At 44.4% G+C, this 27,020-nt stretch overlaps 3 protein-coding genes across 4 annotated transcripts in view; all 3 read left to right on the top strand.

Moving 5' to 3' along the window:
• The window catches only part of LOC103144919 (uncharacterized), a 10,396-nt gene extending 775 nt beyond the window's left edge, over positions 1-9,621 (top strand). Inside the window, exons 2-5 of one of the 2 annotated variants that reach the window (XM_007562090.1) lie at positions 4,376-5,113; positions 5,270-5,433; positions 5,905-6,816; positions 8,074-9,621. In XM_007562090.1, the coding sequence (XP_007562152.1) occupies positions 4,397-5,113; positions 5,270-5,433; positions 5,905-6,816; positions 8,074-8,218 (1,938 nt within the window). In that variant the 5' untranslated portion in view covers positions 4,376-4,396 and the 3' untranslated portion in view covers positions 8,219-9,621. Of the gene's footprint in view, positions 1-4,375; positions 5,114-5,269; positions 5,434-5,904; positions 8,046-8,073 lie in introns of those variants that run through there. The other variant, XM_007562092.1, reaches the window with a different exon arrangement.
• Positions 9,622-16,321: 6,700 nt separating this feature from the next.
• On the top strand, positions 16,322-18,577 carry LOC103145005 (uncharacterized). The gene is made up of 5 exons (XM_007562218.2): positions 16,322-16,840; positions 16,951-17,094; positions 17,221-17,515; positions 17,616-17,794; positions 17,982-18,577. The coding sequence occupies exons 1-5, from the start codon at positions 16,322-16,324 to the stop codon at positions 18,222-18,224; spliced, it is 1,380 nt and encodes a 459-aa protein (XP_007562280.2). The 3' UTR covers positions 18,225-18,577.
• Positions 18,578-21,506: 2,929 nt separating this feature from the next.
• Positions 21,507-26,277, top strand: LOC107837323 (uncharacterized). The gene is made up of 3 exons (XM_016676394.1): positions 21,507-22,267; positions 25,396-26,052; positions 26,261-26,277. Exons 1-3 carry the CDS (start codon positions 21,604-21,606, stop codon positions 26,275-26,277), a joined length of 1,338 nt encoding a protein of 445 aa, XP_016531880.1. The 5' UTR covers positions 21,507-21,603.
• Positions 26,278-27,020: the final 743 nt, after the last annotated feature.

The following is a 27,020-nucleotide window of genomic DNA, read 5'->3' as shown; positions in this document are numbered from 1 at the left end:
TCATCTAGCCCTTTGAGAGCGATGTCTCCTAAGGGTGGAGGGAACGATCAGTTCTTCTTGGAACACAGATACTTGGTGTCAAATTATTCAACACAGCAGTCAAAAAGTTTTCGCACAGCACGTCACTACTGATTAACAGACTGAATAATGACCTAACGTAATAATAAAAGTGCCCTTTTTAGCCAATTTCTTTATTTATTTATTTTTGGTAGTATTATTTTCGAAGCCCTCTTCTGACACATAATAACATGTACTAAAATTATTTGTTTTTTTGTACAACATAATAAGGGGGTTTCACATTTTAACACATTTTAACACTATAAAATGTACCGCCCACGTTGAGAAACACTCCTCTAGATATTAATGCACAAATCACAGCAGGAATATCTCTTAATAAGAGGGATGATACTTAAGAATCATCCCGATAATCGGGGAATCCCTAAGATTGTCAGAAAAGGGAAATCGGGGGAAAAAATGACAAAAAATCTTTCCCTGTTAACTGGACATGATTCCCACACTTTGCTTTTGACTCAATATTAACATGTAATCGTCCATTGTGTAAAACGTTTTGATCAGATCCGACAAGAAATACAGAGTTACCACAATCTGTTGCTAAAAAAGTCACATTCGTAAACTTTAAGAGAACTCTGTTCTGATTGGCGTTTTCTGACAGTGAATGTGAGAGAGTTTGTAAGGTTTGGCCCATGGGGCCTCTTATGCTTCCAGCTTAAACTTTCGCTATGAGCTCCATAAGTGAAAGTTTGAAGTGAAAATCCTCTGCCAGACTTTATAACAGCAGCTGATTCTTCCTGCCAATCAGCTGATTTACTGTAACTCAGCAGCTCTCCACATGTTTTACATGAATTTAAATCCTGCAGCAGAAACACGGCAGCTGCTTCACATGTACCTGGTAGGCTCTAATTTAAATGTGCAAACCCTGAATTGATGCATAAATCAGACTAAATATTCAGTATCTGTTAAGTCTGAATGAAAGTCTGAACATTTAGAAGGAAATACTGAAGACTTGTGAGCTGTAGATGCAATTCTGTTCATTTTTATTTATGTAGCGCCAATTCATAACAAATGTTGTCTCAAGACATGATAGGTATTTTTTGACAACCTATGTAAAATGAACCACAGACAACTTATGTGAGTTTTTACCAAGCTTTCATGAAAGAAGAAGACGCAGCGGACCACTCCAGCGCGCTGCCCTCCACGCGTTCTGAAAACCCTCAGTTAGAGCTTTGTCTTTTATTATCAAGAAAAAGAGGGTGGATGGGAAAGCAATACGGGAGAAACAAACTACTTCTGCACACAGGCAGTTTCTCAAGTAAGGAGAAACTGCCTTATTGTGTTATTATTACTTACTGTTATTCTGGTGGATAAAAAAGCAGCTGTAGAAAGATAATTCAAGGTTAGGGAACACACAGTTAACTCCAATCTAATATCAACTCTTACACAGTAGGAACACTTTAAATGAAAAAACAAGTTAACTACTGTCAAAGTCATAATACATAGTTTCTAACAAGACACTTTACAAACAAATTATACTTACATACATTTAAATTGATTCTAATTTCAAAAAGTACAGAAAGCTCAGTTATCAAAAGTAGTTTAAAAGGTTTCTAAGAAAAGATGAAAAACATGTACAGTAAAACACATTTTATGGTAATCTGTGTTTTCTGTGTATTTATTTTGAGGTTTTTCTGAATTTATTAGTCTGGACCTAAATAGGAACGATAAATTTTCTTTATTTGTAAAAAGTGTAAACTTGACTTGAAAGTTCTCTTGAAAACCAGTGATGTGAATTCAGATTATTTAGACTGATTACTGAACAGATTCAATTTCAGAGAAAATATTTAATCTGCTGTTTTTCTTTGCGCAGTAAACTCACAGATTTACTGCAGCACAGATTCTTGTTTCCTGTTGAAAATGTTGCTGTCAGAGTATAAATGAAGCTGCTGCAGGATAAACTCAGAGTTGAATAACTTAGTTTATCAGGTTAACCAGAAGCCAAACCAGCTTTTCCTCAAGAACTTTACTTCTGACTAAGAATCAGATCATTTACAAAAAAAAAAAGATGAAATAAATATTTAAAGAGGTTAGGTTGTCCTCAGCGCCTGCTGAAATGTTTTGTACATGTACAGAACATGTCTGTACATATACTGACATGTTGTTCTGTTCATGTGTTTCTCCTCTATGGCTCTCATGTCTAAAGTATTTCTTGATTCAGACTTTAACATAATCTTCATATTTACTGATTCATGCATCAGTTCAGGGTTTGCACATTTAAAGGAAAGGCTACCAGGAGCCTGTGAAGCAGCTGCTGTGTTTCTGCTGTTTTCATGTAAAACGTGTGGAGAGCTGCTGAGTTACAGTAAATCAGCTGATTTACAGGAAGAATCCGCCTCTGTTATAAAGTCCGGCAGATTTCTGCCAAACCAGGTCAGGGGTGTGTTTTCAAATCAATCGTTGATATGAAAGATGATGTTATTGTGATTACTTCAAATAAAACTCCATTATGATGATGTGAAGAAGACAGAGATAGAAATAAAACAGATACACTAAACCAAACCTAATGATTATTTCTGATTGCTTAGTTTCACTTTCACTTATTTGTTTCCTGTTGAGGCGTGTTGCCCATGAATTAATCTGATTCAAGGTTTATAAATAAGGCTGCTGGTCTTTTACCAGTTACATAACATTGATTTCACCTGCAACAGGTAGGACAAACTGCAGCTTTGCTCTAATAAATTAACATTATTATTATTAAATATTTAGCGGTAGATTTATTCTGAACTAACAGCATCTGGTTACTATATCAGACAAAGTTGTTCAGTCATAGAGTTTCTGTTGTTTAGTGGAAATTCACACAGCTGACAGAAATGTGGGAATTTAGGTCAAAAGTAAAAAACATAACTTCAGCATTTTCTTATTTTAGAGACTTGATTTTAATTTTCTGTTCATCCATGAGTGACCTGCAAAGTGATCTACTCCATAAACTGATTGTCCAGAGCAGCTGAAAGGAGAGCGAGTGATTCTGTGTGTTAGGATCTTGGGTTATTTTGGTCATTTCATTCTAGTTCCATGATTATTGTGTTCCTTCATTTCTTCTTTTGATTACATCAGCCTTGTTTCTATTTTACTTTAGTATAGTCTTTTTTCAATTATTCTAGTTTGTTTATTGATTCCTGGCATCTCGTTATAGGTTGATAGGTATTTTTCTGAACCTACATAAAGAACCACAGACAACTTCTATGAATTTTATGGCCGAACTTTTGCAAAAGGAGAAGTTTCAGCAAAGTGCTCCTCCGAGCTGTTCACTGAGCGTTCTGCCTTCTGACAGCTAGAGCCAGCCTTTTATTTAGGAAAAGGAAGAATGTGAAAGATAAACAGCAAGAGTCAGATGGCAAGCTCTATCAGCACACACAGGTCATCTAGCCCTTTGAGAGCGATGTCTCCTAAGGGTGGAGGGAACGATCAGTTCTTCTTGGAACACAGATACTTGGTGCCAAATTATTCAACACAGCAGTCAAAAAGTTTTAGCACAGACAAGAAAATCACATCAATACTGATTAATATAAGACTGATTAATGATCTAAAGTAATAATAAATGTATGATATATAAATGTAAAATGATAACACAAAAATCCCAACATAGGTTGTTTTTGGATTAATTTTCCTAGTTGTCCTGTTGTGTACTCTCACTCGCCCCCTGTGCCATTTTCTCTCTCTCCTCTCACACCTGTTGGCCAGTTACCCCAGCCTTTTTCGCCCAGCATTCACCCTCACAATATTTAAATCCTTATACGCCATTAGAGCCTGTTCTCTGCTCATGCTCCCTACGCTTCTCTGGTTCTGATGGAGAACCAAAAGACCTTCTTCCCCTCTGTTCCTCAAGCAACTCCTACCTCCCAACACAGATGGAGACACTGCTGCTGCCAAAAGCACAGCTTCTCTCAGTCTTTTGAGCTCAACAGTGTTCACCAGTCTCCTGAGGTCCACAGGTTTCTGCCAGAACTCCCTGCCCTTGTGAGCCTGCCTTGTTGTCAGCGAACCCCCACATGGATCATCTTCCCAAAACCAGAACGGGAAGACTATAAGGACCTTCAGTCGATAACGGCCTCCAGAAACTCAGTAATGCCGCAGTGCTGTGTTTGTCAAGCTCCTCTGCCTCCCATTGCTGAGCTTAATCTCCCAGGCTCAGACTGTAATATCCAGATGAGGGCATGAGTTATTTCTCTTAATACATGTTCTAATAGAATGAACGCAATGTCTTTTGTGGATGTTTTCTATATTTTGCATTTTTGATGCTTGCTGCAAACCAATTTCCTTCTGAGATATGCATAAAACTAAAACTTGAACCTTTTTTCAGGAAAATCACTGGGATCCCACCATGGATGTAGCCGACATGCTCATAGATAAAATCTTCAAGTGGGTGGAGCTGCAGAAAAAAGGTGCAGAGAAGTTTGACAAACTGGCCACTGAGCTGGAGGAAACCAAGAAAGGTTGCAACGTCAGCAAAGTTGTAGGCAGCTCAGTGTCTGTAGGAGGAGCGGCGGCCATGACAGTTTCTGGTATATCAGCCCTGGTCACTGGAGGAGCTGCGATCCCGTTCCTGTTCACAGCTGGAGCCGTGGCCTCTGGCCTCGGTCTGACCACTAATGTGGCCTCAGATGTTGTGGACATCACTGTGGCGAGCCTAAACATGAACGAAGCCAAAGAGATCGGTGAGAAGATCGAGAATCTCGAAAAGGGGATTGAGAAACTGATGGGAACGCTGAAGGAGGAAGGAGAGCGCAGGGAAAAAGAGGCTTCGTCCTTTAAGAAACTTTCTCCAGAAGATTATGTTGTAGAAAGGATCGTGAGGGCCATGGCCAAACGAGAGGGGCTGATCCTGAACGACAGGATGAGTCTGCAGAGCATGATGTCTGGTTTCTCCAAAACACTGATCAGTGATAAGGGCGCAGATTTAGCTCTTCTTGGGATTTCTTTAGCTTCCAAGTTTGCGATGATTGCAGCGAGAAAGTCTGGGAAGAGTTTGGTGTCGAATGGACTTCCAGAGCTGGCAGCGTCCATGGGAGCAAAAGCTGCAGGCAAAGCAGTCGGACGGGTGAGTAACTCAGACTGCTCACTGAGAATAATAGTTATCACAATATTTTGTGGGACTTTATGACGGCGTATTAAGGCCATTTTAAATAGAAATCTCTGATTATTTCTGATGTTTGATAAACATTTTACTCTCCTAAACTTATTTTGCCTTTCCCAGGTTGGAGCAGGAGTGGTTGGATTGGCGTTTTCAGTTCCTGAGCTGGTGATCAACTGTATCGATGTGAATAACTGTAAGACTGAAGCCAGTCAGAGTCTGAGGAAGAACGCTAAGGACATACGGATCGCTTCTGACCAGATGGAAACCGACCTGAAAAACATTCAGTAAGTCTGAATGATGAAACATCTCACTAACTAAAATAATGGAAATAGAAAAAATACTGAACTTTACAGGAAACCAACTCATAAATCATTGTTTTTGATGTTTTTTCATGTATTCCAAAAGTTTTATACAGTATTTTATTTATGTACCACTTAGAAAACAACACATGGCCAACTCAGGTTATCTCTAGCCCTGGGCACGCACACACACAGCAGGAATATCTCTTAATATTTTAAGAATCATCCCAATAATCGGAGAATCCCTAAGATTGTCAGAAAAGGAAAATCGGGGGAAAAAAATGACATAAAAATCTTGTCGCGTTAACTAGACATCATTCCCACACTTTGCTCTTGACTCGATATCAACATTGTGTAAAACGTTTTGATCAGATCCAACAGGACAAGAAATACAGAGTTACCACAATCTGTTGCTAAAAAGAAGAACTGTGTTCTGATTGGCGTTTTCTCTTCCAGATCCATCTTCCGAAGGTTAGCCAAGGTTAAACGCTCCATTGAAACCAAAAACAAGAGCAGTGACGACTGTCAAACTCTGCTGAAGTTTGCACAGGATACCTGCAAAGATGAATCCGTTAGGAAGTGGCTCAGGGAAAAAGCACAGTCCAAGATCTTCTCCAAGCTGGTGGACATGTTCCAGTTCCTGAAGGAAAAGCTTGATGAGGAAGAGGAGAAGAACCACAGCAACGAAGTTGACATTACCTTTGTGGCTCATGGAGCGATAACTGACTCCATGATGCCAGCCAGCTGCCTGCTGCCTCTGCCCACCGTCTCCGACGTTGTCCTGTACTCGCCCTGGAACTGCTACCTTGAAGCTACCGCAGCGTACGGTATCGCCACAGGGAAGATTCAACCTGTCCACAGAGAGTTTCACTGTACACCTGGTTGTGGCTGCAAGGTTCCAGATGACGGGCATCGGCCCAAACGTCTCCCTGATGGATGGAACTCCATGAAGAAAGCTGGAAATCAAGAGATTCCCAACATCATCGTGTCTCCTTTAAAATCACCTGAAGATGGAGTCTGGAAGAAATTTGAGATGCTAGAAAGCAGACATGGCAACCCTGGAAGAAACCATATCCTCATCCCATTGATCCTCCCATCGACTGGTCCAAATGAAACTATCCCTCTCCCTGTTGTCACCTTGGCTCTGTCGCTGGTGCTCATGTTCTCCAGGTTTCAGGCCACGCTCCACCTCACCGTCTGTCTGGGGAAACGATCTGTGGAAATGAAACTGGATGAAGAAGCTCTGAAGCAGCAGTACGCCTGCACCATCGACTTCACAGTAATGACCTCAGCTGAGGAGATGTTGGCCTCCAATTTCACAAACTGGCTCCGCAAAGCTTTCAAAGCCGCTTTCAGGGACAAAATGAGGTATTGAGAAGATTTTAAACAAACATTTCTGCTTTGCTGAAGTAGATGTGTTGGACTCCAGCTTCAGGCCCATCTTAGCTGATTTTATTTTATCAACTATACATCAGATTCTTGTTATACTACTTCCTCTTCAGTTTCTAGATACTCTGACTGCACTGCCATCTAGTGGTCTTAAACAGCAAAGGGAATGTATCACTAGTTTAATTATTTCTTAAACTAAATAATGTAGTTTAATTCATTTATATAGTCACAGTGAATGCAGTTAGTTTTCAGCCAATCTTACAGTCATATTTACACTTAAAGAAATAAAAGTCTAATTGCATCCAATCAAAAAAGATCCAAAACTCAAATTCAGGACATCATATAATCAGGAATTTCAGCTGATTGGATGAAGTTATTTAGCAATAGGCAACAAACTGCATTACCTGCAGATGACTGGTCATATTTCTCAAATGTTTGGTTTGTTTTTACCTGTTTTTCTGTGATTATGCTGCAGACATCACTTCATTTATATGCAGTATACTCGATCATTGTACTGGATTAACTCAGCAAAGGGAAGAAGTCAAGTTTATCTGTAGCACATTTCAGCAATAAGGCTCTTCAAAGTGCTTTACATGATAAAAAACAACACAGTGATCAATTATGTTGTCAATAATATTCATCAAAATCAAAACAAACTTTCATCAGAATCATCAAAGGCAATGTTTGATGACTGCGTTCATTGCAATCATCAAATATTCCATTATGATTACAAATATCATCAAATATTGATTACTCCTTGAAGTAATCAATGTTCCAGTTATGAATCAACGTGTCTCGTAGCATATGGGGATTTTAGCCTTGATTTAAAGGTTGAGGTCAGAGTTCATCCTGATCTCTAGTTTGCAGCTGTAATAACTGAAGCTGTGCTTTGATTTTAGATGGTTCATCTTCAGGTCCAAAGATAAAAACTTCAGTTTTGTTTCTGGTCATCTGGAGAAGACTGTGGCACATCCACACATCATTTATCTTTTCTAAGTATTTCTTCTGTGGGTTGATGACTTCAGAGTCATCTGGTGACTTCGTGATGTAGAGCTGTGAATCATCTGTGTAGTTATGGTAACTAATGTTATTACTTGTTATAACCTGAGTAAGTGGGAGAATATTGAATAGGAGGGGTTCTAGGATCTGGCAATGAGCATCTTGCTGCTTCATGGTGACAGTAAGGATGCAACAGACACACATTCTTACTAAATGTTCTCCATCTTCTTTCTGCAGAGAAGTTTCACAAAGAACAAGGATCTCCAAAGAAAAGAACCAACAGCCTGCAGAGAGAAACTGTTTAAATCAAACTGGTTATATATTTATTTCTTTTGTTATTTTAATTTATTTTTTATTTTATTTTTCAGTGTTCAGATATTGACATCAACATTTCTTGTGGCAAATCTCACAGACAAAATATTAGGTTCTGCTTAACCAAAGCTATGACAAATAATCAGGTTATATTTTCAAGTCTATGTGGCTTTAGGGTCATTTCCTTCTGCCCCTATTTATCTCTGTAAATAGGTTTTGGGCCCCTCCATTGTGATAAACATATTTGTTCCCATTCTTCATCAGTTATGACAAGACCCGCTTCCTTTTCCCATTTATCTTTTATATACTGTGTGGAGTGGGTATTAAAGTTTCATATGATCTTATATATTTTCAAAATTATCAGTCTTGACAGTTTTATATGATTTTATTGTTAGTTCAATGGGTTGTATTGATCTGTGTTTTGTTTGATTTCCTGGTTGTAATTATTTCTTATTTGTAGATATCTCTAAAGATCTTTTTCCAAATTACAACCTTCTTGTGGTTTGTTGAAGCTTTCCATTTTATTTTCTTTCACAGTCTGAAAATTGAACTTTATACTTTCTGTCATTCAAGTTTTGAATCTGGAGTCGATGCTGTTTGGTAGAAAACTTTTATTATATGCTAACCAGTTTAAAACCTTGATTTCTTTACTTTTGTTTATTTTTACAACTTCTCTCCATGTTGTTAGTATTGATTTAACCCATTTATTTACCAGTTCGTCTTCAAATCAAGCTGTTTAGTGTCTGCCGTTAGTAATGGGACATCTGAGATCTTCCACTTTGCTTCATGCTCTTTATAGGAAGTTCAAATTTGAGCGGAGAGGAAATAGTTTTTGAGCCCTGAGGCCCCATCCTCCTCCTTTCATAACTGTAATGTTTTATAATACGAGGTTTTCCATATAAATCTGGATATTGCTTTGTCCCATTCTATAAAACGATGGCTTGGAATGGAAATTGGTAAAGTTTAAAAAAGATAGAGGGATTTTGATGTCACATTCATCTTTATGGTTTCTATTCTTGCTGTTAAGTTTAAATGGGGAATGAGATTCTATGTTTCCAGGTTTTTAACGACTGAATAAAGGTGACTATAATTGTTATCCATAATTTTAGTAACATTTTGATGAAGTATTACTCCCAGATATCTGAGGGATTGTGTGTTTCATCTAGGAGTTTTTTGTTTTTTTTATCTTTGGGTGGGCACCAATAAGAAGTAGTTTCTGTTTTTTCAGTATTTAATTTGTAGCCAGATATAGAGCCAGTTGTTTCTAGACTGTGCATCAGTTCTGGTTCAATCAGCCCAATCTCTGATGTCAGAAGGTCAACAGACTCTCATGTGATGCTGTGTTGATTCTTATTAGACAACTGTTTGTGATTTGCTAATAGCTTACAAACCACTCACATTTGGGAAAGGGAGGGACTTTGTGCCACTATTTATATGAAGTAATTCCTGTCAATAAATGAGAAATTTTGCATTTCGCAGAGACTTTGTGTGGTCTCTCCCTCTACAGAGACATTTTATAAACAGTCAAGGACTGTAAGGCAGCTAAATTTAGGTTCTGGACCACCTGTAGGTTCTGGACCACCTGTAGGTTCTGGAACACCTGTAGGTGTTTCACAGGCAGGGAGGCCGGTTAGGGGGGGATGGCAGTCGTCACGGTGTGTCGTCACTGCACCAGACAATATTTAATTATAATTAACTTTAAATTGTTACTTTGAGTCTTTTTAAAAATATTTTTATCTTCTATAAAATGAGATTTTTTTTTGCTTCCTCTGCTGCTTGGTCATTTCAGACACATCAACAGAAATTTATTCATAACAATGCAGCATTTTTTTCTCCAGTTTCTTATTTCTACACATTAATCATGTGAAGTGCAGCTCAGTGACAATAAATCAGCTGATTTACAGGAATAATCTGCTATTGTGACAAAGGTCTGCAGGAATATTTGATGGATTTGATAACAATTGTTCTATGTAGGATGATTTTAATCGAATTTCCTTGATCCATAAAGTTAAAAGAAAACTACATCATAACACACCATGAGTAATTTAACTGGTTTGCTGTGTTTTTACTTTAAGTAAAATAGTGACAGCTGCAGAATGTCCTGGTTTTTATTCTCAGGTTATATAATGTTTACTGTAATCCAACGATAGACTGAGAAACCTTCCCCTTATCTTGGGATTTCCCAGGGACTTCTATTCAGTTTCTCTGTCACAGTTTCAAAATAGTAACAAACAGGTGCGTCACCAGGTGATCAGTGATAAAACCTCAGAGCTTCAGGTCTTACCTGATCCGATGAAGCACAGCTCTTCATTCAACAGCAGGTAAGACTAACTGACGCTTTACTTTAACTATCCCACAGGATTCCTCCATGTCATCCACCTGACAGAGGGGTGAAGCAGATTCAGCTTTAAATCTGTGGATCTCATTCAGTTTAGGACAAAATGCCACCTGAATCATGTTTTAGGAAAAAAATAAAAGCTTCTTTCTGCTTTCAGGTGCTGACTTTCTGCCAACCATGAGCTACGTAACAACCGATCCCAACCTGATGAAGTTACATTCTGCTTTCCAGGAGATGAAAAGCCAGAAGCAGATCTTGTGAGTTTCTGAACTCCTTATATTTCTGATGTTTCTGTTGCTTTAAAGCACTGAAGCAAAGAGGACCCACAGGGGTCCAGCAGGACAAAGTGATCAGTCGTTTGACCAGCTGTTACCTGTGATTTCTAGTGTACATGTGTAAGAGGAGGGTGGGGGGGGGAAACAGGTGGCCCTCTACACCTTGGTTCCAGATTTCCCATCGTTGACGCTGCTATGTTCAAACTGGGACTGGAGAAGGAATTTGAGAGATTTGTGTATCAAATGCATTAAAATTAGGAAAGGACTGAGCAGAGCAAGGTGCGTCTCTTCCAGACTGATCTTACTCCCTTTGTGCATGTAAGATCCACATGCATCTGTCTCACACCTTGGATCCCTCAAAGCTTCCCAGCGACACCACGGGGTGTCCATCCAGAGTAGCTACCCCAGGTAGGGGGGCAAGAGAACCTCTGCAAGCCACGAAGAGTCAGCGCCGGAACCTCCCAGACCAACCCAAGACTATGAGAACTAGAAGACCGAAGCAAAGGTTGTCAGGAATTCAGAGCCCGAAACTTAAAACAAGCTTTGATTATTTGGAGGCTCTAAGCAACTATTTCTCCAGATATTGCATGAATTTGCCTGCCACAGTCTGAGGAGGTCTGCTTCTCTCTGCTTCTCTCTGCAGCCTGGTTTTCTCACTTCATCACCTGGTTAGCTGTGGTCTGAACATATTCTGTGAATACTGTGATCACAACAAATAAATGTTCTTGACGTTTGTCCACAGAGACGAGAAGAACAGGCTGATGAAGCTTGCAGAAGAGAACTGCGCCAATCGAAAGACCCTGAAGTTGCTGAATAAAAACACCTTTCCAAAGCTGGTGGAGATGTTCAACTTTTTCAAAAAACACATAGATGAGGAGGAGGAGAAGAATCACAGTGACACTGTGGACATCACCTTTGTGGCTCATGGATGTATCAGAGACTTCATGATCCCAGCCAGCTGCCTGCTGCCTCTGGCCTCCATCAGGGACGTGGTTCTCTACGCTCCCTGGAACTGTGACTCTTACGGCGAGTCTAAATGCTCCAATATCTCCTCACTTTTATTTCCTTGAAAGAAAAATGATTGTTCCCATGTTTTTGACTGAAATGTTACTGCAGTTTAGAGTCCTGAATCTGTGGTCCAGGTTCAGGTTATGTTGTATTTTCCCGTTTTTATCAACTAAAATAATTATTTAAATAACTAACTGCACAGTAAAAAAAATTCCGTAAAACAACAGGAAAATGTCCTGGTAATTTTTTGCCAGTACATTTTCTGTTTTTTTACGGAATTTCCAGCAAATTTTTTTTCCATAATTTAACAGATTTTCCCCCCATAATTTAACAGTTTATATATGTTCAATTTTAAACATAGAAAACTGTTAAATTACGGAAAAAATTTTGCCAGAAATTTTGTAAAAAAACAGAAAATGTACTGGCAAAAAATTACCAGGACATTTTCCAGTTTTTTTACGGAAAAATGTGAACTAAAATACTGATAAATTACAGGAAAAAACTGAATATCCTGGCAAAAAGTTACCAGGACATTTTCTGGGGTTTTTTTCTTCCAGAATTTCCATCAAAATATTTTCCATAATTTAGCAGTTTGTCAAATTTACCAATATTTTGTCAACCCAAAACTGAAATTCTGTCTTTTTACTCTGTCTTGATATATTCACAAACTTTTTTAAAAAACCTTGGACATTTCCAAATACCTTTGTCTTCCAAACCATTGAAGTCTGTATTTTATAACATATTTTAATTATAGAGTCAAATATATTAAACATAACTTTGAAACAAAACAAATTTCTAAGTCCACAGGAAATGTAGTTGTAAAATACAAAACACTGAGTTTGAAAGTAGCTCATGCAAAGTGATATAAAAATGAAACCATTCTACAATTTGCAGACTTTATTTTGCAATTTAAGACCATAAATTGACATCATCTAGTCTTTATAACTAACCTTTGCTATTATACATTAAGAGCTAAACATATTCTTGAGCTTGCTAATGTTTATCTTCTGTACATCACAACTAATTTATTGTATTTAACTATACAAACTTTCAACTTATAAATTAAATGTAAAGCAGTCTTGACTCTAGTCTTTGAAATCAAATAAACAATTTTGTTAATTAACATGGAACATATAAAAATTGCTTTGGATCATGAAAATCATAGTTGTAAACAGGACCAACATACTTCAAAATAATTTTTTTATGAAATACAGTTAAAAATCAAATACATAAACACAGCCTAATGCCAACAACAGTGGAAGACACTGGATTCATGAGTGTGTGCTCTCATTACCTCTAGTCGCTGTGAACATAACAAAACAGTCCATTTTATGTTTATGTTCCGCAAAAAAAGGTTAATCCAACTCTTAGATCCAGTTACCAAGAGCTTGAAATGTTCTGACCAGTTCTTGTGCTTCGCAAAGGTTCCTGGTGCACCAGGTTTGATGAGATCAATCACATTTAAACTTCAAAAGGCTCAAATTTTCCATGGATTCCCTGTCATTCAGTTCATTAAGGGAATTGAGCCATCTGGTTGGAATGCAAAGCTGCTTCTTCACCTTCGTCGGCGATGTGTCAGTCGATCTCGTTCAGGGTTTGAGCCCAGAAAAACTCTAAAAAAAAAGAGAATGGATATTCAAGTTTAACACAGAAACTTACTTTTTACAAAACGCTTCTAAATTACATTACAGCAGAACATCACCTTGCTCATCAGCATCTCACCAATTGCTAATAGCTCTTTCACAAACATTGAGTAATTTTGATGAATTCTGACAAATAAATTTATACTAGGAGTGTGTCAATTGCAGATTTCTGGCCAATCTTTAAAGATCTGACTTGTCAATTCTGATTTTGGCTGATACTGATTGTCTTGTCTGAATATTGCTAAATGCAGCAAAACGTCAGTGGGCTGGCAACAGTGGGGTGACTATTGATAATTGCAAACATGGAGACATGATCTGGTGGGCCGGTCTATCAGTCAAATGTCTTTAACAGGAGAGGAAAGCGGTTGATTTTTAGATCTTTGCTGAGGTAGATAAGATCAGTGGGTGAAATCACCTTCACATGTATTGGGGGATCACCAATCTTCAAAATTAAGGATTTGGGGAAGATTTATTGGTGCACCCCTGTTAGTGCCCTGAGTCCCGTATGTCGAAAGCAATAGTGGGGTCATCCTGCGCCATGGCGGAAAATGATCCTTAGGGTCAGGGATTGCAAACCGGCCATCCCGCGGCAATTGAATGGGGAACAGGGGATGAGTTTTCGCCATTCGGGCGGACGCGCAGTGTCGTCCCAGATGCACCCGTGCCCGGGTTCGGTGCTCCGATCCCGGGTAGGGGTTCAGCCATTTTCTGGAACGGCTCAGCCATTTGGTGGAACGGGACTTGTGGCAATTCAACAAAGTGCCCAGCCATAAGGAGACGTTTGCCTCGGCTCCTGGCGCGTTTGGCTTCTGCCTCTCCAAGATTGTGTACATAAAAGGTTCCCTGCGCAAGCGGGCCGCGAACCCGGACGTCCCGGGTGGGAGCGCGATTACTGGACCACTTTGCAAACAGAGATAAAGACAGGCGGGGCAAAGGAGGGGTTATGAGTGCAGCCGACAGACACTCGGAGGCATGAGGTGCTGCTGCCAGATGGCGTCGGGGGTGACACCGGGCGTCGTCCCCGCACGTTTCGGCAGCATTCGCCACCGGGAGGCGTCCCTGCCATCCGGGAATGTTAGCCACTGTGCAGGAGGGAGCGACGCGCCCGAAGGTCCTGCGCCACCTGGTGTCGATCGGCGGTATGGGCGTAGAACGCCGCCATAAGGAAGCACTCGAAAAAGTTCAAAGTGTTTTTGAGCAACTTTGCGATTTTCGTGCGGCCGTCGCGCGCTCTAAAAATCGGATCTAGTTGGAACGGAGTTCTCCAGGTCGTGCTCTTTCGAGCGCCCCGGGTCCCGCGGTCCAACGAGGTCCGGTTCGGCCGCTACGATTTTTCAAAGTGGGCCCAAAATGCTCCCGGATGGCTGGTTAGGGAGAGAGTCCTCTAAATAGGGTTCTGCTGCAGGATGGTGAGAATCCTGTTTGCCATCCCCAAGCACTAGCCTTCTGCTGCAGGATGGTGAGAATCCTGTTTGCCATCCCAAAGCACTGCCTTCTGCTGCAGGATGGTTGTTAATTTTTACAGCACGTGAGCAGTTGGCAAAGTCCCGCCACTACTTCCTCCCCATGGCATCACGTGTTAATTGATTGCAGGTGGCCAGAGTTAATTGTTACATTCGGTTTCAACAAATTCAGCTATGCTGTGCAACGTTACTGCGGTATTGCAGACATAACAGAGAGGATTGCAGCTGTAGTTAAAAAAAATAAGAGTAACAGGTAAGCAAGAAAGCAAGAAAGAAAGTAATAAGACAGCAAAAAAAAATAAATAAAAAAAAAAGTTTTCCAGGCTGGATTCGAACCCACGTGTCCCAGAATGAGCGGCAGTAGCCTTAACCACTCGACCACTCCAGTCACGTTATTCCCAATGGGTTAATTGTTACAGCAGGTGAGCAGCTGGCAAAGTCCCGCCCCTTCCTCCTCCCCGGGGGTGTTACCTGTTAATTGATTGCAGGTGGCCAATGTGCAGCAATTTGCACCTCAGTTCAGTGCTCGCCAGGGACAGACAGAGACAGTCAACTGAGCAGCAGCATTACATCAGCAATTGAAGGTAAGTTTTTATTTAATGTGAAATGTAATGGATAGTTAGAATATAAACAGGTTTAAAAAGCAACTTTATTACCATGTAAAGCTAAGGTACCTTTTAAAGCATAAAACCTTCGAATTTTTAACTGTTTAACCAGGTGTGGGCTCCAGGCCAGATTTCTACCTCCCCCACCACCACCCCCGCTAGCTCGCGCTAGCTAGCTCGCCACGTGGTGAGCTAGCTAGCGCGTGGTGGTGGTGGTTGTGGTGGTAGCAAGCTATCCTGGAGTAAAGAGGTGTTTCTGCTCTGCACACCACAGCAGCTAGAAAACGTTTGCAGCACGACTGTTTCATGCAAGATGGTGGATTTCCTGCAGCAGCTTGCTGGTGCTGCTGTATTTCCACCATGGTGCAGCGCGACAGTCTGCTCCCGGATGGTGGATTTCCTGCAGCAGGTTTGCTGGTGCTGCTGCATTTCCACCATGGTGCAGCGCGACAGTCTGCTCCCGGATGGTGGATTTCCTGCAGCACGACTGTCTGCTCCCAGATGGTGGATTTCCTGCAGCACGACTCTCTGCTCCCAGATGGTGGATTCGTCCACCATCCTGCAGCAGTCAGTTGTGCTGCTGTATTTCCACCGTCGTGCAGCACGACTGTCTGCTCCCAGATGGTGGATTTCCTGCATCAGGTTGCTGACTCTGCAGGATGTCAACCATCCTGCAGCAGACAGGAAAGCTAGCTAACCTAGCTTGCTAGCTAGCTAGCGCACGTGGTGGTAGCAAGCTACCCTGTAGCTAACACCCCTTTCCCATACGTTTCCACATGTGATACTTACCATTTATTTAGTATTTTTATTTATCTTTATTTAATTTGTTTATCCACACAGAATGGCTCCACCGAAGTCAATGGCAGAGTGCCCTCTGTACTTTTATAAGTTCCGGTACCTGGGGAAACACCTCATAGCCCGCCACTCCATCAGGAACCTGGAGGAGCGCAAAATTTTGATTAACCTGGGGTCCAGGCGGGTTAACATCAGGGGGCTCACCTGCCCCATCCCGGGATGCGGGTACGCCCGCTCCCGTCTTGATACACACCTTTCACAGACGGGCCATCCTGAGATGGAGGTGGGTGAGCTGGTGAAGGTGGTGGAGCAGGTGAAGAGGGACCTGACGGTGAAGCTGCTCCGCGAGCTGAGGGCGACCAATCCGGTCCCTCCCCTGCTCTCCTCCCTGGACCTGGATCCTGAGCAGGAGGAGATGAGGGAGGCTGGCCCCAGCTGCTCGCCGCCGGCCACCTGCTCAAACTGCCACGCGCTTCAGGCAGAGGTTATAGAGCTGCAGAAGAAGCTAAGGATACAGCTAAAGACTTTATCAAAGAAGAAAAAGCGTATCGCCTACCTTCAGCAGGTATGTAACATTCATTCCCACAGTCAACCACCTACGTTACCTACTTGTGTTTTCCTTTCCAGCAGGACTGACTTCCGGCTGCGAGTTGTCCTCCTGCTGCCCTTTCGCAGCAGTACTTCCTGCGGGCGGGGAGTCTGCCATTTGCGAGGAGCAGGTCCTGCTGCCGGATGTTCACCATCCCTCAGCAGGACCTGCCAGCTGGCCAGGATCCACCACTTCAAGTTCTTGGCCATTGGCAGGAGGCTTACCTCGACGTGGACGGTGCTGGATAATGTGTGCAGGATCTATGAGTAAGGCCCTCTCCGACGTACGCCGGCGAATGTTTTTTGATGCGTCCTCTCGTTGAACTCTTACCTTTTTTCTTCTTTTTCCTGGAGCAGATGGCCAGAACACTTGCGGAGGGAGGGCAAGGCGGTGACGACCATAGAAGCGTATGTGGTGAACTCCATGGAGTTCATCACATTTTTCCGAGAAACACCCCCGCCCACCTCCCGGGTGTTGAAGCGCACTCTGGTCGCCGTCCACAGGGCGCTCTCTGTGACGGTCTCTGGGCTGGGGAGACGGGTGGCTGTGCACCAAATACAGGTGAAGCGCGCCAAGCTCAGGCACCTGTCCCGAAGTGTCACCTCCGTGTTTGCCGGACCAGGTGCCGGGAGGTGATCCCTCGTTTGCTCGGTGAGTGAGAATTTTGTCAACTCGCGCGTATGTGTGTCTTGTTCCTGTGTCCAGGCATTTGAACGGATTGGTTACCTTGAATTTTTTTTTCCCTCTTCAGACCAGTTGGAGGAGGACTCCTCCGGGGACGTGATGAGGAGGTTCTTTGGGCTCCTCTCCCTGTACATCTGCTCCGTATACGGACACCGCACCGGCGTCCTCCAGAACATGACCGTTCTGGAGGTCGCCGAGGCCAGGAGCGCCAAGGACGAGGAGCTCGACGAGGGCTTCCTCATCAACGTAAGTCGAAGGATGCAGAGTTCCTGCTGCCATCTGGGCTCATTACTCGCTGCTCCGTGATGGCAGCCATCCGGAAGCATACAGTCCTGCTCCAGGATGTCTGCCATCCGGCAGCAGCGACTCCTTCCGTGGAATGGCAGGCAGCAACCCAACACCCCCTCTCTCTCTCTCTCTCTCTCCCCAAAAGGTCAAGGAGCACAAGACGAACCGAGCCTTTGGCTCGGCTCAGGTGTTCCTTACCCCGGAGGAGTTCAGGTGGATCGAGCGGTGGCTGACCGTGCGCGCCGGGCTTGACCCCGCCACGGACCTTCTCATCTTTGCGGACGGCGACAAGCCGTTCAAAAACCTGCTGTCGTCCGTCCAGGATGCGTGGTCTGAATTGGGCTTGCCCGGCGCACCCACGAACGTCCATAGCTACCTACGCAAGTGATCATCTAACCTTTTGAAAACAGTATGTAACAAGCAAATGTTGAAAGCTTTCCTTTATTTCCTAAGGCCAGGGATCACCTGCCGCCGGAGGAGCACACAGTAATCAGTGGCATCATGTGCCATGACATCTCCACCGCGGAGAAATACTACGCGGTGCAGAGGTCATGCAGCCAACTCGCGGCCATCCGCAAAACGTTCGACGCACTTACAGACCCAGGGAGGAGATGGAACCCGTCCTCCTCCAGCCAAAGGGTGGGTTTTCACGTGCCTCCTCGAAGCCATCCGGCAGCAGCAGAGGATGGCTGCTGCCGGAAGGCTCCTTCCATCTCGCACAACCTAATCTAATCGATGTTCTTTTTACGTTTCAGGGAGGATCTGCGGTGGTGGCAGCGGCGGCAGCCGCCGCAGAGGAGGAGCAGCCGGAGCAGCACCAGGGCCAGGAGGACCATGGCTTCCAGCATATAATAGCCTTGGACAGCTATGAGGAGGAGGTGGAGACCACTCCGGGCCGGAAAGCAACCAAGAAGGTGTTTTTTTTTTTTTTTTCATCTCTCCTCGACTTACCTGCCTCGAAGAAGCCATCCGGCAGCAGCCGAGAGAGCTCCCGGATGGCAGGCCCCTGGGGCCTGCCATCCGGCAGCTTCCTCGGCTGCTGCCGGATGGCTACCTCCTTGTCGCACACCCTACTCAATGTTTTTTTTTTTTCTTTTCTCATCTCAGAGAGCGGTGGTGGTGGAGGAGGAGCAGCAGGAGGGAGAGGAGGACGTGTCTCCCAAAAAGAGGACAAGGGTGGGTTTTCATCCCTCCTCGACTTGCCGTTGTAACTTACCTGTTTCTTATCTGCTCACATTTGAAACCTTCTTTTCACCTTTCAGAGCATGACGCGTCAGGAGGCGCTCTCAGACTCGTCTGAGGGCGCCCGTTCCCTGGGGAGCGACCCCCCCCCCCCCCCCGAGACCTCCTGCGCCTCTGAGACGACGGAGGTCACGGAGTGCTTGTACAGCTCCCATTCCATGGAGCCGACCCCGTCGTCTCTCCTGGAGACTGACACTTGCAGCAGCCAGTCCTCCGACATGCAGGAGGTCCCGGCCAGCCCTCCAGGAGTCCCCGAGTCTGAGCCACTGGAGCAAGCCGCCACCGGAGCAAGCCGCCACCTCCACGGCCGAGCCACCCGCCACCTCCACGCCCAAGCCACCCGCCGTCGTCTCTGCCGGAGACGGAGAGCGGAAGCAGCCAGTCCTCCGACGTGCAGGAGGACCCGGCCAGCCCTTCTCCGAGACTCCCCGAGCCTGCTGCTGCACCCCCACCGGAGCGAGACCCCACCGCCAAGGCCCGGGAGGAGGAGGAACGACCCGGCCCCTCCTCGTCCAAGCGACCCGGCCCCTCCGCTGCCGAGCAACCCGGGGGGGTTCTAACCATGCGAAGGCTCCGCTCCATCAGGTCCTTCTTTCCCCATCCGCCACCCCCAGGAGGAGCAGGACCAGCCCCGTCCCGCTGACGTTGCGCTCCCGCAACGTCAGCCGGAAAAAGGATTAGCCCCCCCCCCCCGCAACGTCAGCCGGAAAAAGGATTAGCCCCCCCCCCCCTCTTTTTTATATGTAAATAGTTTGAAGTGTTTGTGTGTTTTATAGTAGATTTTTTAGCACTTTATATTTTTTGTACATAGTTATATATTTTCAGTGTGTTTTTAATAGTTAATTTGGTTCAATTTTCTTGTAAATAGTTTTTAGGGTTTTAGTGTGTGTTTTATAGTACATTTTCTTAGCACTTTATATTTATTTTTTGTACATAGTTTATATATTTTCAGTGTGTGTGTGTGTTTAATAAAGTTCATAATGTTTTATTGGACTTTGTTGTTCTTCATTATGTTATTGAATATGACAGCCATTTCAAAACATCACTTGCTGCTGCAGGATGGCTACCATCCTGCAGCAGCCAGTCATGCTTCATGATGGCGGCCATTCCTCAGCATGACTGGCTGCCGGGCAATGGCCGCCATCCTGCAGCGGCGGGTCCTGCTTCATGATGGCGGCCATTCCTCAACATGACCGGCTGCTGGGGAATGGCTGCCATCCTGCAGCATGACCGGCTGCTGGGGAATGTCCGCCATTCCTCAGCATGACCAGCTTCCAGGGAATGTCAGCCATTCCCCAGCAGCTGGTCCTGCTGGGGAATGGCCGCCATCCTGCAGCATGACTTGCTGCCGGGGAATGGCAGTCACCTACCTATCTTACTTACCTCTCGAAGCCATCCGGCAGCATGACTGTCTGGTGGGGAATGGCGACCATCCTGAAGCAGCCACCCCTGCTTCAGGATGGCATTCAGGATTGCGCGAGGGGGGAGGGCGACCCGAGCCGTGGGGAGATGTGCTGCGGGAAGCTGAGCCGCCGGAGTTGTTAGCTGTTTTGCAAAACATCGAGGTGGAGGCCAAAAGCCCTGTTGCCGGATTGCAAAGGCGTATGTGGGCTTGCGCAGCCGCTTGGAAAAAGCAGCATGAGATTAATAAAGAAGCGCAGGCACAGCAGCTGAAAGATAGACAGGCCTTAGCAGATGCATTAGCCGCAGAATTTTCACATAAGCAACATGTGCAGCTGTTGAATAACCAGTTACAGCAAATGACGGAGTTAGCTGAGAGAACTGTGGTTCAGGTAGCTGCACTGAAGAAGCAACAGAAACTTAGAAGGAAGCCCCGGCAGCCTTCGCCAAAAAATGTTCGTGCGTTTGTTGCTGGTTTAACTGCAGAATGGGACCCAGAGAAATGGGATGGAAATATTTCGGGAGATGAGACAGATTATGTTTGGGAGGAGGGGGAAGATGCTTGTGGGGGAACACCGAACACCCCCCTTCACCCTCTGCTGGACTTGAAACCTGTTCGTCGCAGGAGGCAGGAACGACACCTACCGGATGTGCGGCAACAGCGCAGGGAGAATGCGGGGCAACTTGTAGTGGACGGTCAGGGAAATGCAGTGTATGATATGGTAGCGGCTCCTCAGCCTGATCCCATCTACCGTACCACTGTAGAAAATTACACACAAGAAGTGTCAGATTTAACGCGCAGACTGCGGCAGCAGAATGGGGAACCGACAGATTTGTGGTTAGCACGGATGCTGGATGAAGGGGCCTCACAAGCGGAAATAGATGCAGTTGATGGGATGCCTTTTGCAGGATTGTCTACCGAGGGAGCAATAAATTCCAATTATCGGCAAGAGGTAAGAGAAGTGTCAGATGCAGCATCATTGTTTGTGGTATGGGCAGCTGCCATAGAAAACCAATACTCTGCATTTACTGACTGGCCAGAAATAACTGGAACTTGGATAACGTTAAGAGAATGTACACAGCGTTTGACTCGATTGTGTGTGAGAGATGCGTTGGTAGTGGGCATGGCTGATCAATATCAAGGCTTAGCAGTTCCAAAAGCCGTGCGGGATCAGCTGATTCGTACTGCACCCCCCCATTACCGAGTAGCCATGCTAACCGTGATGCTAGGCGATCCAGGTGCCTCCATGTCTGACATTAAGAATCGTATAGGGGAGTTAGGAGCCCTGGGGAATTGGGAGGAGCCACGAAGAAGGGATGACCATCAGCAAGGATCCCGTGGCTCGCACAGGGATGGGCTAAGGCCAGGACAGGGACCGTCCAGATCTGCGTACTGGAGAGCACTGATCCAGACAGGGGTCTCTCCCTCTGAAATAGATGGACTTCCCACAGAGGAATTAAAGAAGAAATGCCATAAAAAAGGATTGAAGGTAAGTTGCACAGGATATTCTGGATTTCTAGGACTGCATACTTTGGCACAAAGTCTCCGCGACGTCGTCCAGGAGTCCATGAGCGAAGCATGTGGATCTGAGTCGGTAGGACAAATACAGTCGGGTGGGCCCCTTAAGAAAAAGATCATTGCTAAAATTTCGGATTCAGAATCAGGATCATCAGAAGAAGGGGAAAAACACCTGCGGACTGTTAAAAAGAAAAAGAAGGGCAAAAAAGGTAGGAATAAGGATAGGAGACATTCAGCCCTGTATCCTGACCTTGCACACCTAGAAGAATATTACTAGGATAAAGGTTGAGCCCCGGTGCAAATTGGTCAAGTGATGACATAAGACCACATGTTGAGTTGGAAATTTATGGGAAACATACCAATGTACAGAAAGTGTTAGCGCTAGTTGACACCGGGGCAGAGGCTACACTAATCAATGGGAACCCTAATAAATTTAAAGGACCTTTGGTTCCCCTGTCAGGACTTGGGGGAAATGTGATATTTGGAAAAGCAGTGAAATTACCATTGAAAATTGGACAATTACCCATTGCGGAATATACTGCTCTAGTAACTCCAGTTAAAGAATGGATTATTGGAATGGATGTTCTGGCAGGTATGACATTGCACCTGCAGCAGGGAAAATTTGAGTTTGGGGTACCGAGACCCCTACAGATGAAATCAGTGTTGGTGGGCAAAGTGAAGATGCCTCCATTTCCCATCCCACTTGCTACACAGATGGTAAGTATGAAACAGTACCAGATTCCTGGGGGTCAGGAAGAGATTTCTGCAACCATCAAAGATTATGTAGCGGCTGGGGTGTTAAAAAAATGCACTACTTCTTGGAACAATCCAATTTGGCCGGTGAGGAAATCAGATGGCACGTGGCGAATGACCGTAGATTATCGCCAGCTGAATAAACACACGCCTCCATTGACTTCTGCAGTACCTGATATCATCTCCATCATTGAAAGGGTGCAACACCACAAAGGGACATGATATGGGGTAATTGACCTAGCCAATGCATTCTTTACCATCCCTATTCCTGAGGACAAAATGGAGCAGTTTGCGTTCACATGGGAAGGGCGACAGTTTACCTTTACCCGACTCCCACAGGGCTATTTACATAACCCCACCATTTGTCACAGGGTGGTGGCCGAACATCTGGATGGTTTTAAGTTACCGCCTGGTGTTCTGATATCACACTATATTGATGACATAATGGTACAGGGAGAGACGCAGGAGGTCGTCTCCGCGGTACTGCCTCGCCTCATTGAACATATGAAGGCCCATGGATGGGAAATAAATCCTGCTAAGGTTCAGGGACCATCGCAAACTGAAGTTTTTGGGGATCATGTGGAACAAGGGAGAGAGAGAGATAGTTCAGAAAGCCAGAGATAAGATCATTGCGTTCGCTGTCCCTCATACCAAAAAGGATGTGCAAAAGTTTATCTGTTTATTTGGCTACTGGAGAAATCACATCCCACATCTAGGCCAAATATTGCAACCAATGTATCAGGTGACCAGGAAAAAGGAGGAGTTTACCTGGGGAGAGTCTCAGCAGAGGGTGTTTGAGTTGGCAAAAGAAGCCATACAACAAGCTGTGTCACTGGGGAAAATGATGTCGGGGCCGGTTGAGTTACAGGTTTCGGCAGTAAATGACTATGCCAACTGGAGCCTCTGGCAAAAACAGGGGCGAGTGAGGAAGCCGCTGGGGTTTTGGTCAAGGAAACTCCCACCAGCAGGCGTGAGGTATACACCCTTCGAAAAACAGTTGTTGGCATGTTACTGGGCGCTGCTGGAGACAGAAGCACAGACGGTGGGGCATGATGTATTATTGAGAACCCACATCCCTATTCTGTTATGGGTCATGAGTGAACCAACCACTCAGAATAGGGACGGCCCAAGAAGCAAACATCATCAAATGGAAGTGGTACGTATCTGAAAGAGCTAAGCCAGGGGAAAAAGGTGTTTCTGCGTTGCATGAACAGATTGCTGATGTCCCAGAGGAGGGTGAGCATCCATTTGAAGTGTCTCAGTTGGCGGAATCCCCAGTTGTGTCTGGGAAGCAGTACGATGAGTTGACATCTGAAGAACAGCAAAGGGCATGGTTCACCGATGGATCTGCTCAGTGGCAGGTAGGGAAGAGACGGTGGAAGGCTGGAGCTTTTAATCCTTGTTTAGGTCAAACTCTGGAGGAAATGGGGGAGGGAAAAAGTAGCCAATGGGCAGAACTTAAAGCTGTACATATGGTCATAATGCAGGCAGGAGTGCAGGGAGTGCACATTTTTTCTGACTCATGGTCTGTGGTTAACGGTTTAACCACATGGGTGCCAACATGGAAAAACAATGGTTGGAAAATTCAAAACAAAGAAGTCTGGGGAAAAGAGCTATGGACGGAAATATGGGAGAAAATTCAGTCCATACCAGTAACAATCACTCATGTAGATGCGCACACTAAAAGTACCGAAGCTGAGGCACTACACAACCGGTATATCGATGGGGTTTTTAGGGCCATGCAGGTAGCACGGGAATCTAGTGTAGGGTTAGCCAGGTGGGTGCATCAAAAATCAGGACATTGGGGAATCCAAGGAACCCAGCAGTGGGCCAGAGATAGAGGAATAGAACTAAAAATAGATGACATCAAAACAGCTATTCAACAATGTGAAGCATGTCAACACCAAAGGAGGGGAACACCACAACATCTGCAGGGACATATTCACAGGGGGAGGGGACCTGCACAGATCTGGCAGATGGATTTTACTGGACCATTGTCATGGTCGCAGGGTTGCAGATATGTGTGCACAGCGGTGGACACATACTCTGGGGTGCTGGTTACACGCCCCTGTAAGTTTGCAAACCAAAAGTCAACAGTGAAGTGTTTAAAGCAGATTGAAGCTTTTTATGGTGTTCCGGTTCAGGTTCAAACTGATAATGGGACTCACTTCACAGTGAAGGTGGTTAAGGATTGGGCAGCAGAAAAGCATGTTGAATGGATATATCATATCCCTTACTATTGTTGAGATGCTTTACCAAGGTCGAGAAAGAGTCACATGCTGTTAGACAAAGGGCCCATAGTAAAGAGATACATTTTTGATTCTGTTAGACACCAAGGTCCATTTCTCACGAGAAACAGAAACTTATCAGGCCAAAGAGACATAGTGTGATTTCAAGGAGTGTCTTCAGTCCATATAATCAGCTACCCACCTCCTTCTCCTCAGACGCTGCACAGACTTTTTTAGAAACTCTTCTCGGATGTAATGGTAAAGCGTCTCCTTTCAGCGCTGAAAGTTAATAAAATAAGTAAAGTCTGAATGCTTTTCTTGGCTGATTTTATGCTCCGTGTGTCAATACAAATTATGATTCATCGATTGAGATTCTCGTTCTCAACACTATCCACAGGCTGCTGGGTTGATTGAATGGATGAATGGATTGTTGAAAGAGTCACTCCGGAAGATGAGTGATAAACATGACTTGACCAATTGGAAACCAAATCTAGCGCAAGCGGTGGCCCAATTGAATAACAGGCCAATCGCACCAGGGGTAACACCACTAAACCGAATGATCACTGTCCATAACACCCCGGATAAAGAACCTATCAAAATGTGGAAGATTGATGAAAGGGCAGAACTTCCTATCAGAGCTACCCCAGGCTCCGCAGGGTTGGACTTGAGAACATTGGAACCCGTGACCCTAATACCTAATCAGGTTCAAGTTGTAAAAACAGGGCTCGGGTTACAGTGCCCTAAAGGAATGTATGGCCATATTCTACCGCGGTCAGGATTGTCCTTAAAAGGATTGACCATTCAGGCTGGGGTTATTGACAGTGATTATCAGGGAGAATTGGGTGTGGTGTGTCGCCACCAAGGCGAAAGTCCCCTGGTATTACAAAAAGGAGACAAGATTGCACAGTTGCTACTGAAACCATGTGATATGTCAGAAGTTCAGGAAATCTCTCCACCCACTGAGATAACAATAAGGAGAAAAGGGGGCTTTGGCTCCACAGATAAACCTGGGGCAAAGGTTTGGGTGAGACAGGAAAATGGTCCGCCAAAAGCCGCAGAAATCATTGCCCAAGGCAACGATGCAACTTTATCAATATTATATTCAGGAGAAGAGAAGTGGTTGAATGTGCCTGTGTCAAAATGCTATTTAAGAGAAAATTGATCATGCTGTAAGCTCATGCGGATCACGTGAACAGGGCGTGCTTAGCTCTGGTTGACTTGGGTTGGGCTCTGATTGGTCCGCTGGTTGACGCTCTCAGCCCATGATTGGCTCATGGTCAGAGAGCGGCTACCTCTGATTGGATGGCTCGCCTGCAAGGATGGAAGTGGCCATTCCCTCTCTTGCACGTGGACATTCTTTTGTTTAAGAGATAAAATACGAAAAAGCCCGCGTTTTGAGTCAGACTCTGCTGTGGGTCGCGTTCGAACGCCCAGCTACGTTGATGCTTTGTCTCTAGGCCGAAGGCTCTCCGGTCACGTTTCAGAGGTAAGCACCGATAACTTGAATGAATCGAGCATCACGTGTTTAGTCATAGAGTGTTTTGTGCTGTATTCTGTGGGGAATGAATCGAGCATATTTGTTCTAGCAGTAACAGTGTTTGATGCATGTTATTTTGCTGTAATCTCTGGGGAAATAAATCGAGCACATTTAATTCTAGCAGAAACAGCGTTTGGTTTCGTTATTGCCGCCGATCTCCTTCAACCATGATTTAAAATTTCATAAAACAATCTCTCATGCAATATCAGGACACAGTGACAGCTTCAACAAATATGTAAAAAACTGTATCATAAGTTACAGAGTGCTGCGTTAGACATTATTAGAAAGATACAACAAAACATTATGTCTATGTTATTGTAGAAAAGACCACACATTTCTTAATTTAAACTAAAGGTTTAACAGGTTGAGTAAAACAAAAACAAATGTACATAGCTATTATAAAGATGCCTAGTTACTTGCCAGGAAAAGTTCAGGAGTGTCTGGACACAGCTGTTGGAGAGAAAACAAAATAACTATACAAGGAGAAAAAATATAAACACCAAA

The sequence above is a fragment of the Poecilia formosa genome, unplaced genomic scaffold, assembly GCF_000485575.1.
Source record: "Poecilia formosa unplaced genomic scaffold, Poecilia_formosa-5.1.2 Scaffold134, whole genome shotgun sequence".
NCBI lineage: Eukaryota > Metazoa > Chordata > Actinopteri > Cyprinodontiformes > Poeciliidae > Poecilia > Poecilia formosa.
Note: the sequence above shows the minus strand (reverse complement) of the source record. Positions and strands in the feature narration are given on the sequence as shown.

Coding starts and splice junctions, on each gene's coding strand:
- LOC103145005 (XM_007562218.2), top strand. CDS start 16,322: ATGGCTCCACCGAAGTCAATGGCAGAGTGCCCTCTGTACTTTTATAAG. Junction 17,095..17,220: donor GGCAGGAGGCTTACCTCGAC/GTGGACGGTGCT, acceptor TTCCTGGAGCAG/ATGGCCAGAACACTTGCGGA. Junction 17,795..17,981: donor ACGAGGGCTTCCTCATCAAC/GTAAGTCGAAGG, acceptor TCTCCCCAAAAG/GTCAAGGAGCACAAGACGAA.
- LOC107837323 (XM_016676394.1), top strand. CDS start 21,604: ATGGCTGATCAATATCAAGGCTTAGCAGTTCCAAAAGCCGTGCGGGAT. Junction 22,268..25,395: donor CCTTGCACACCTAGAAGAAT/ATTACTAGGATA, acceptor GGTTGATTGAAT/GGATGAATGGATTGTTGAAA.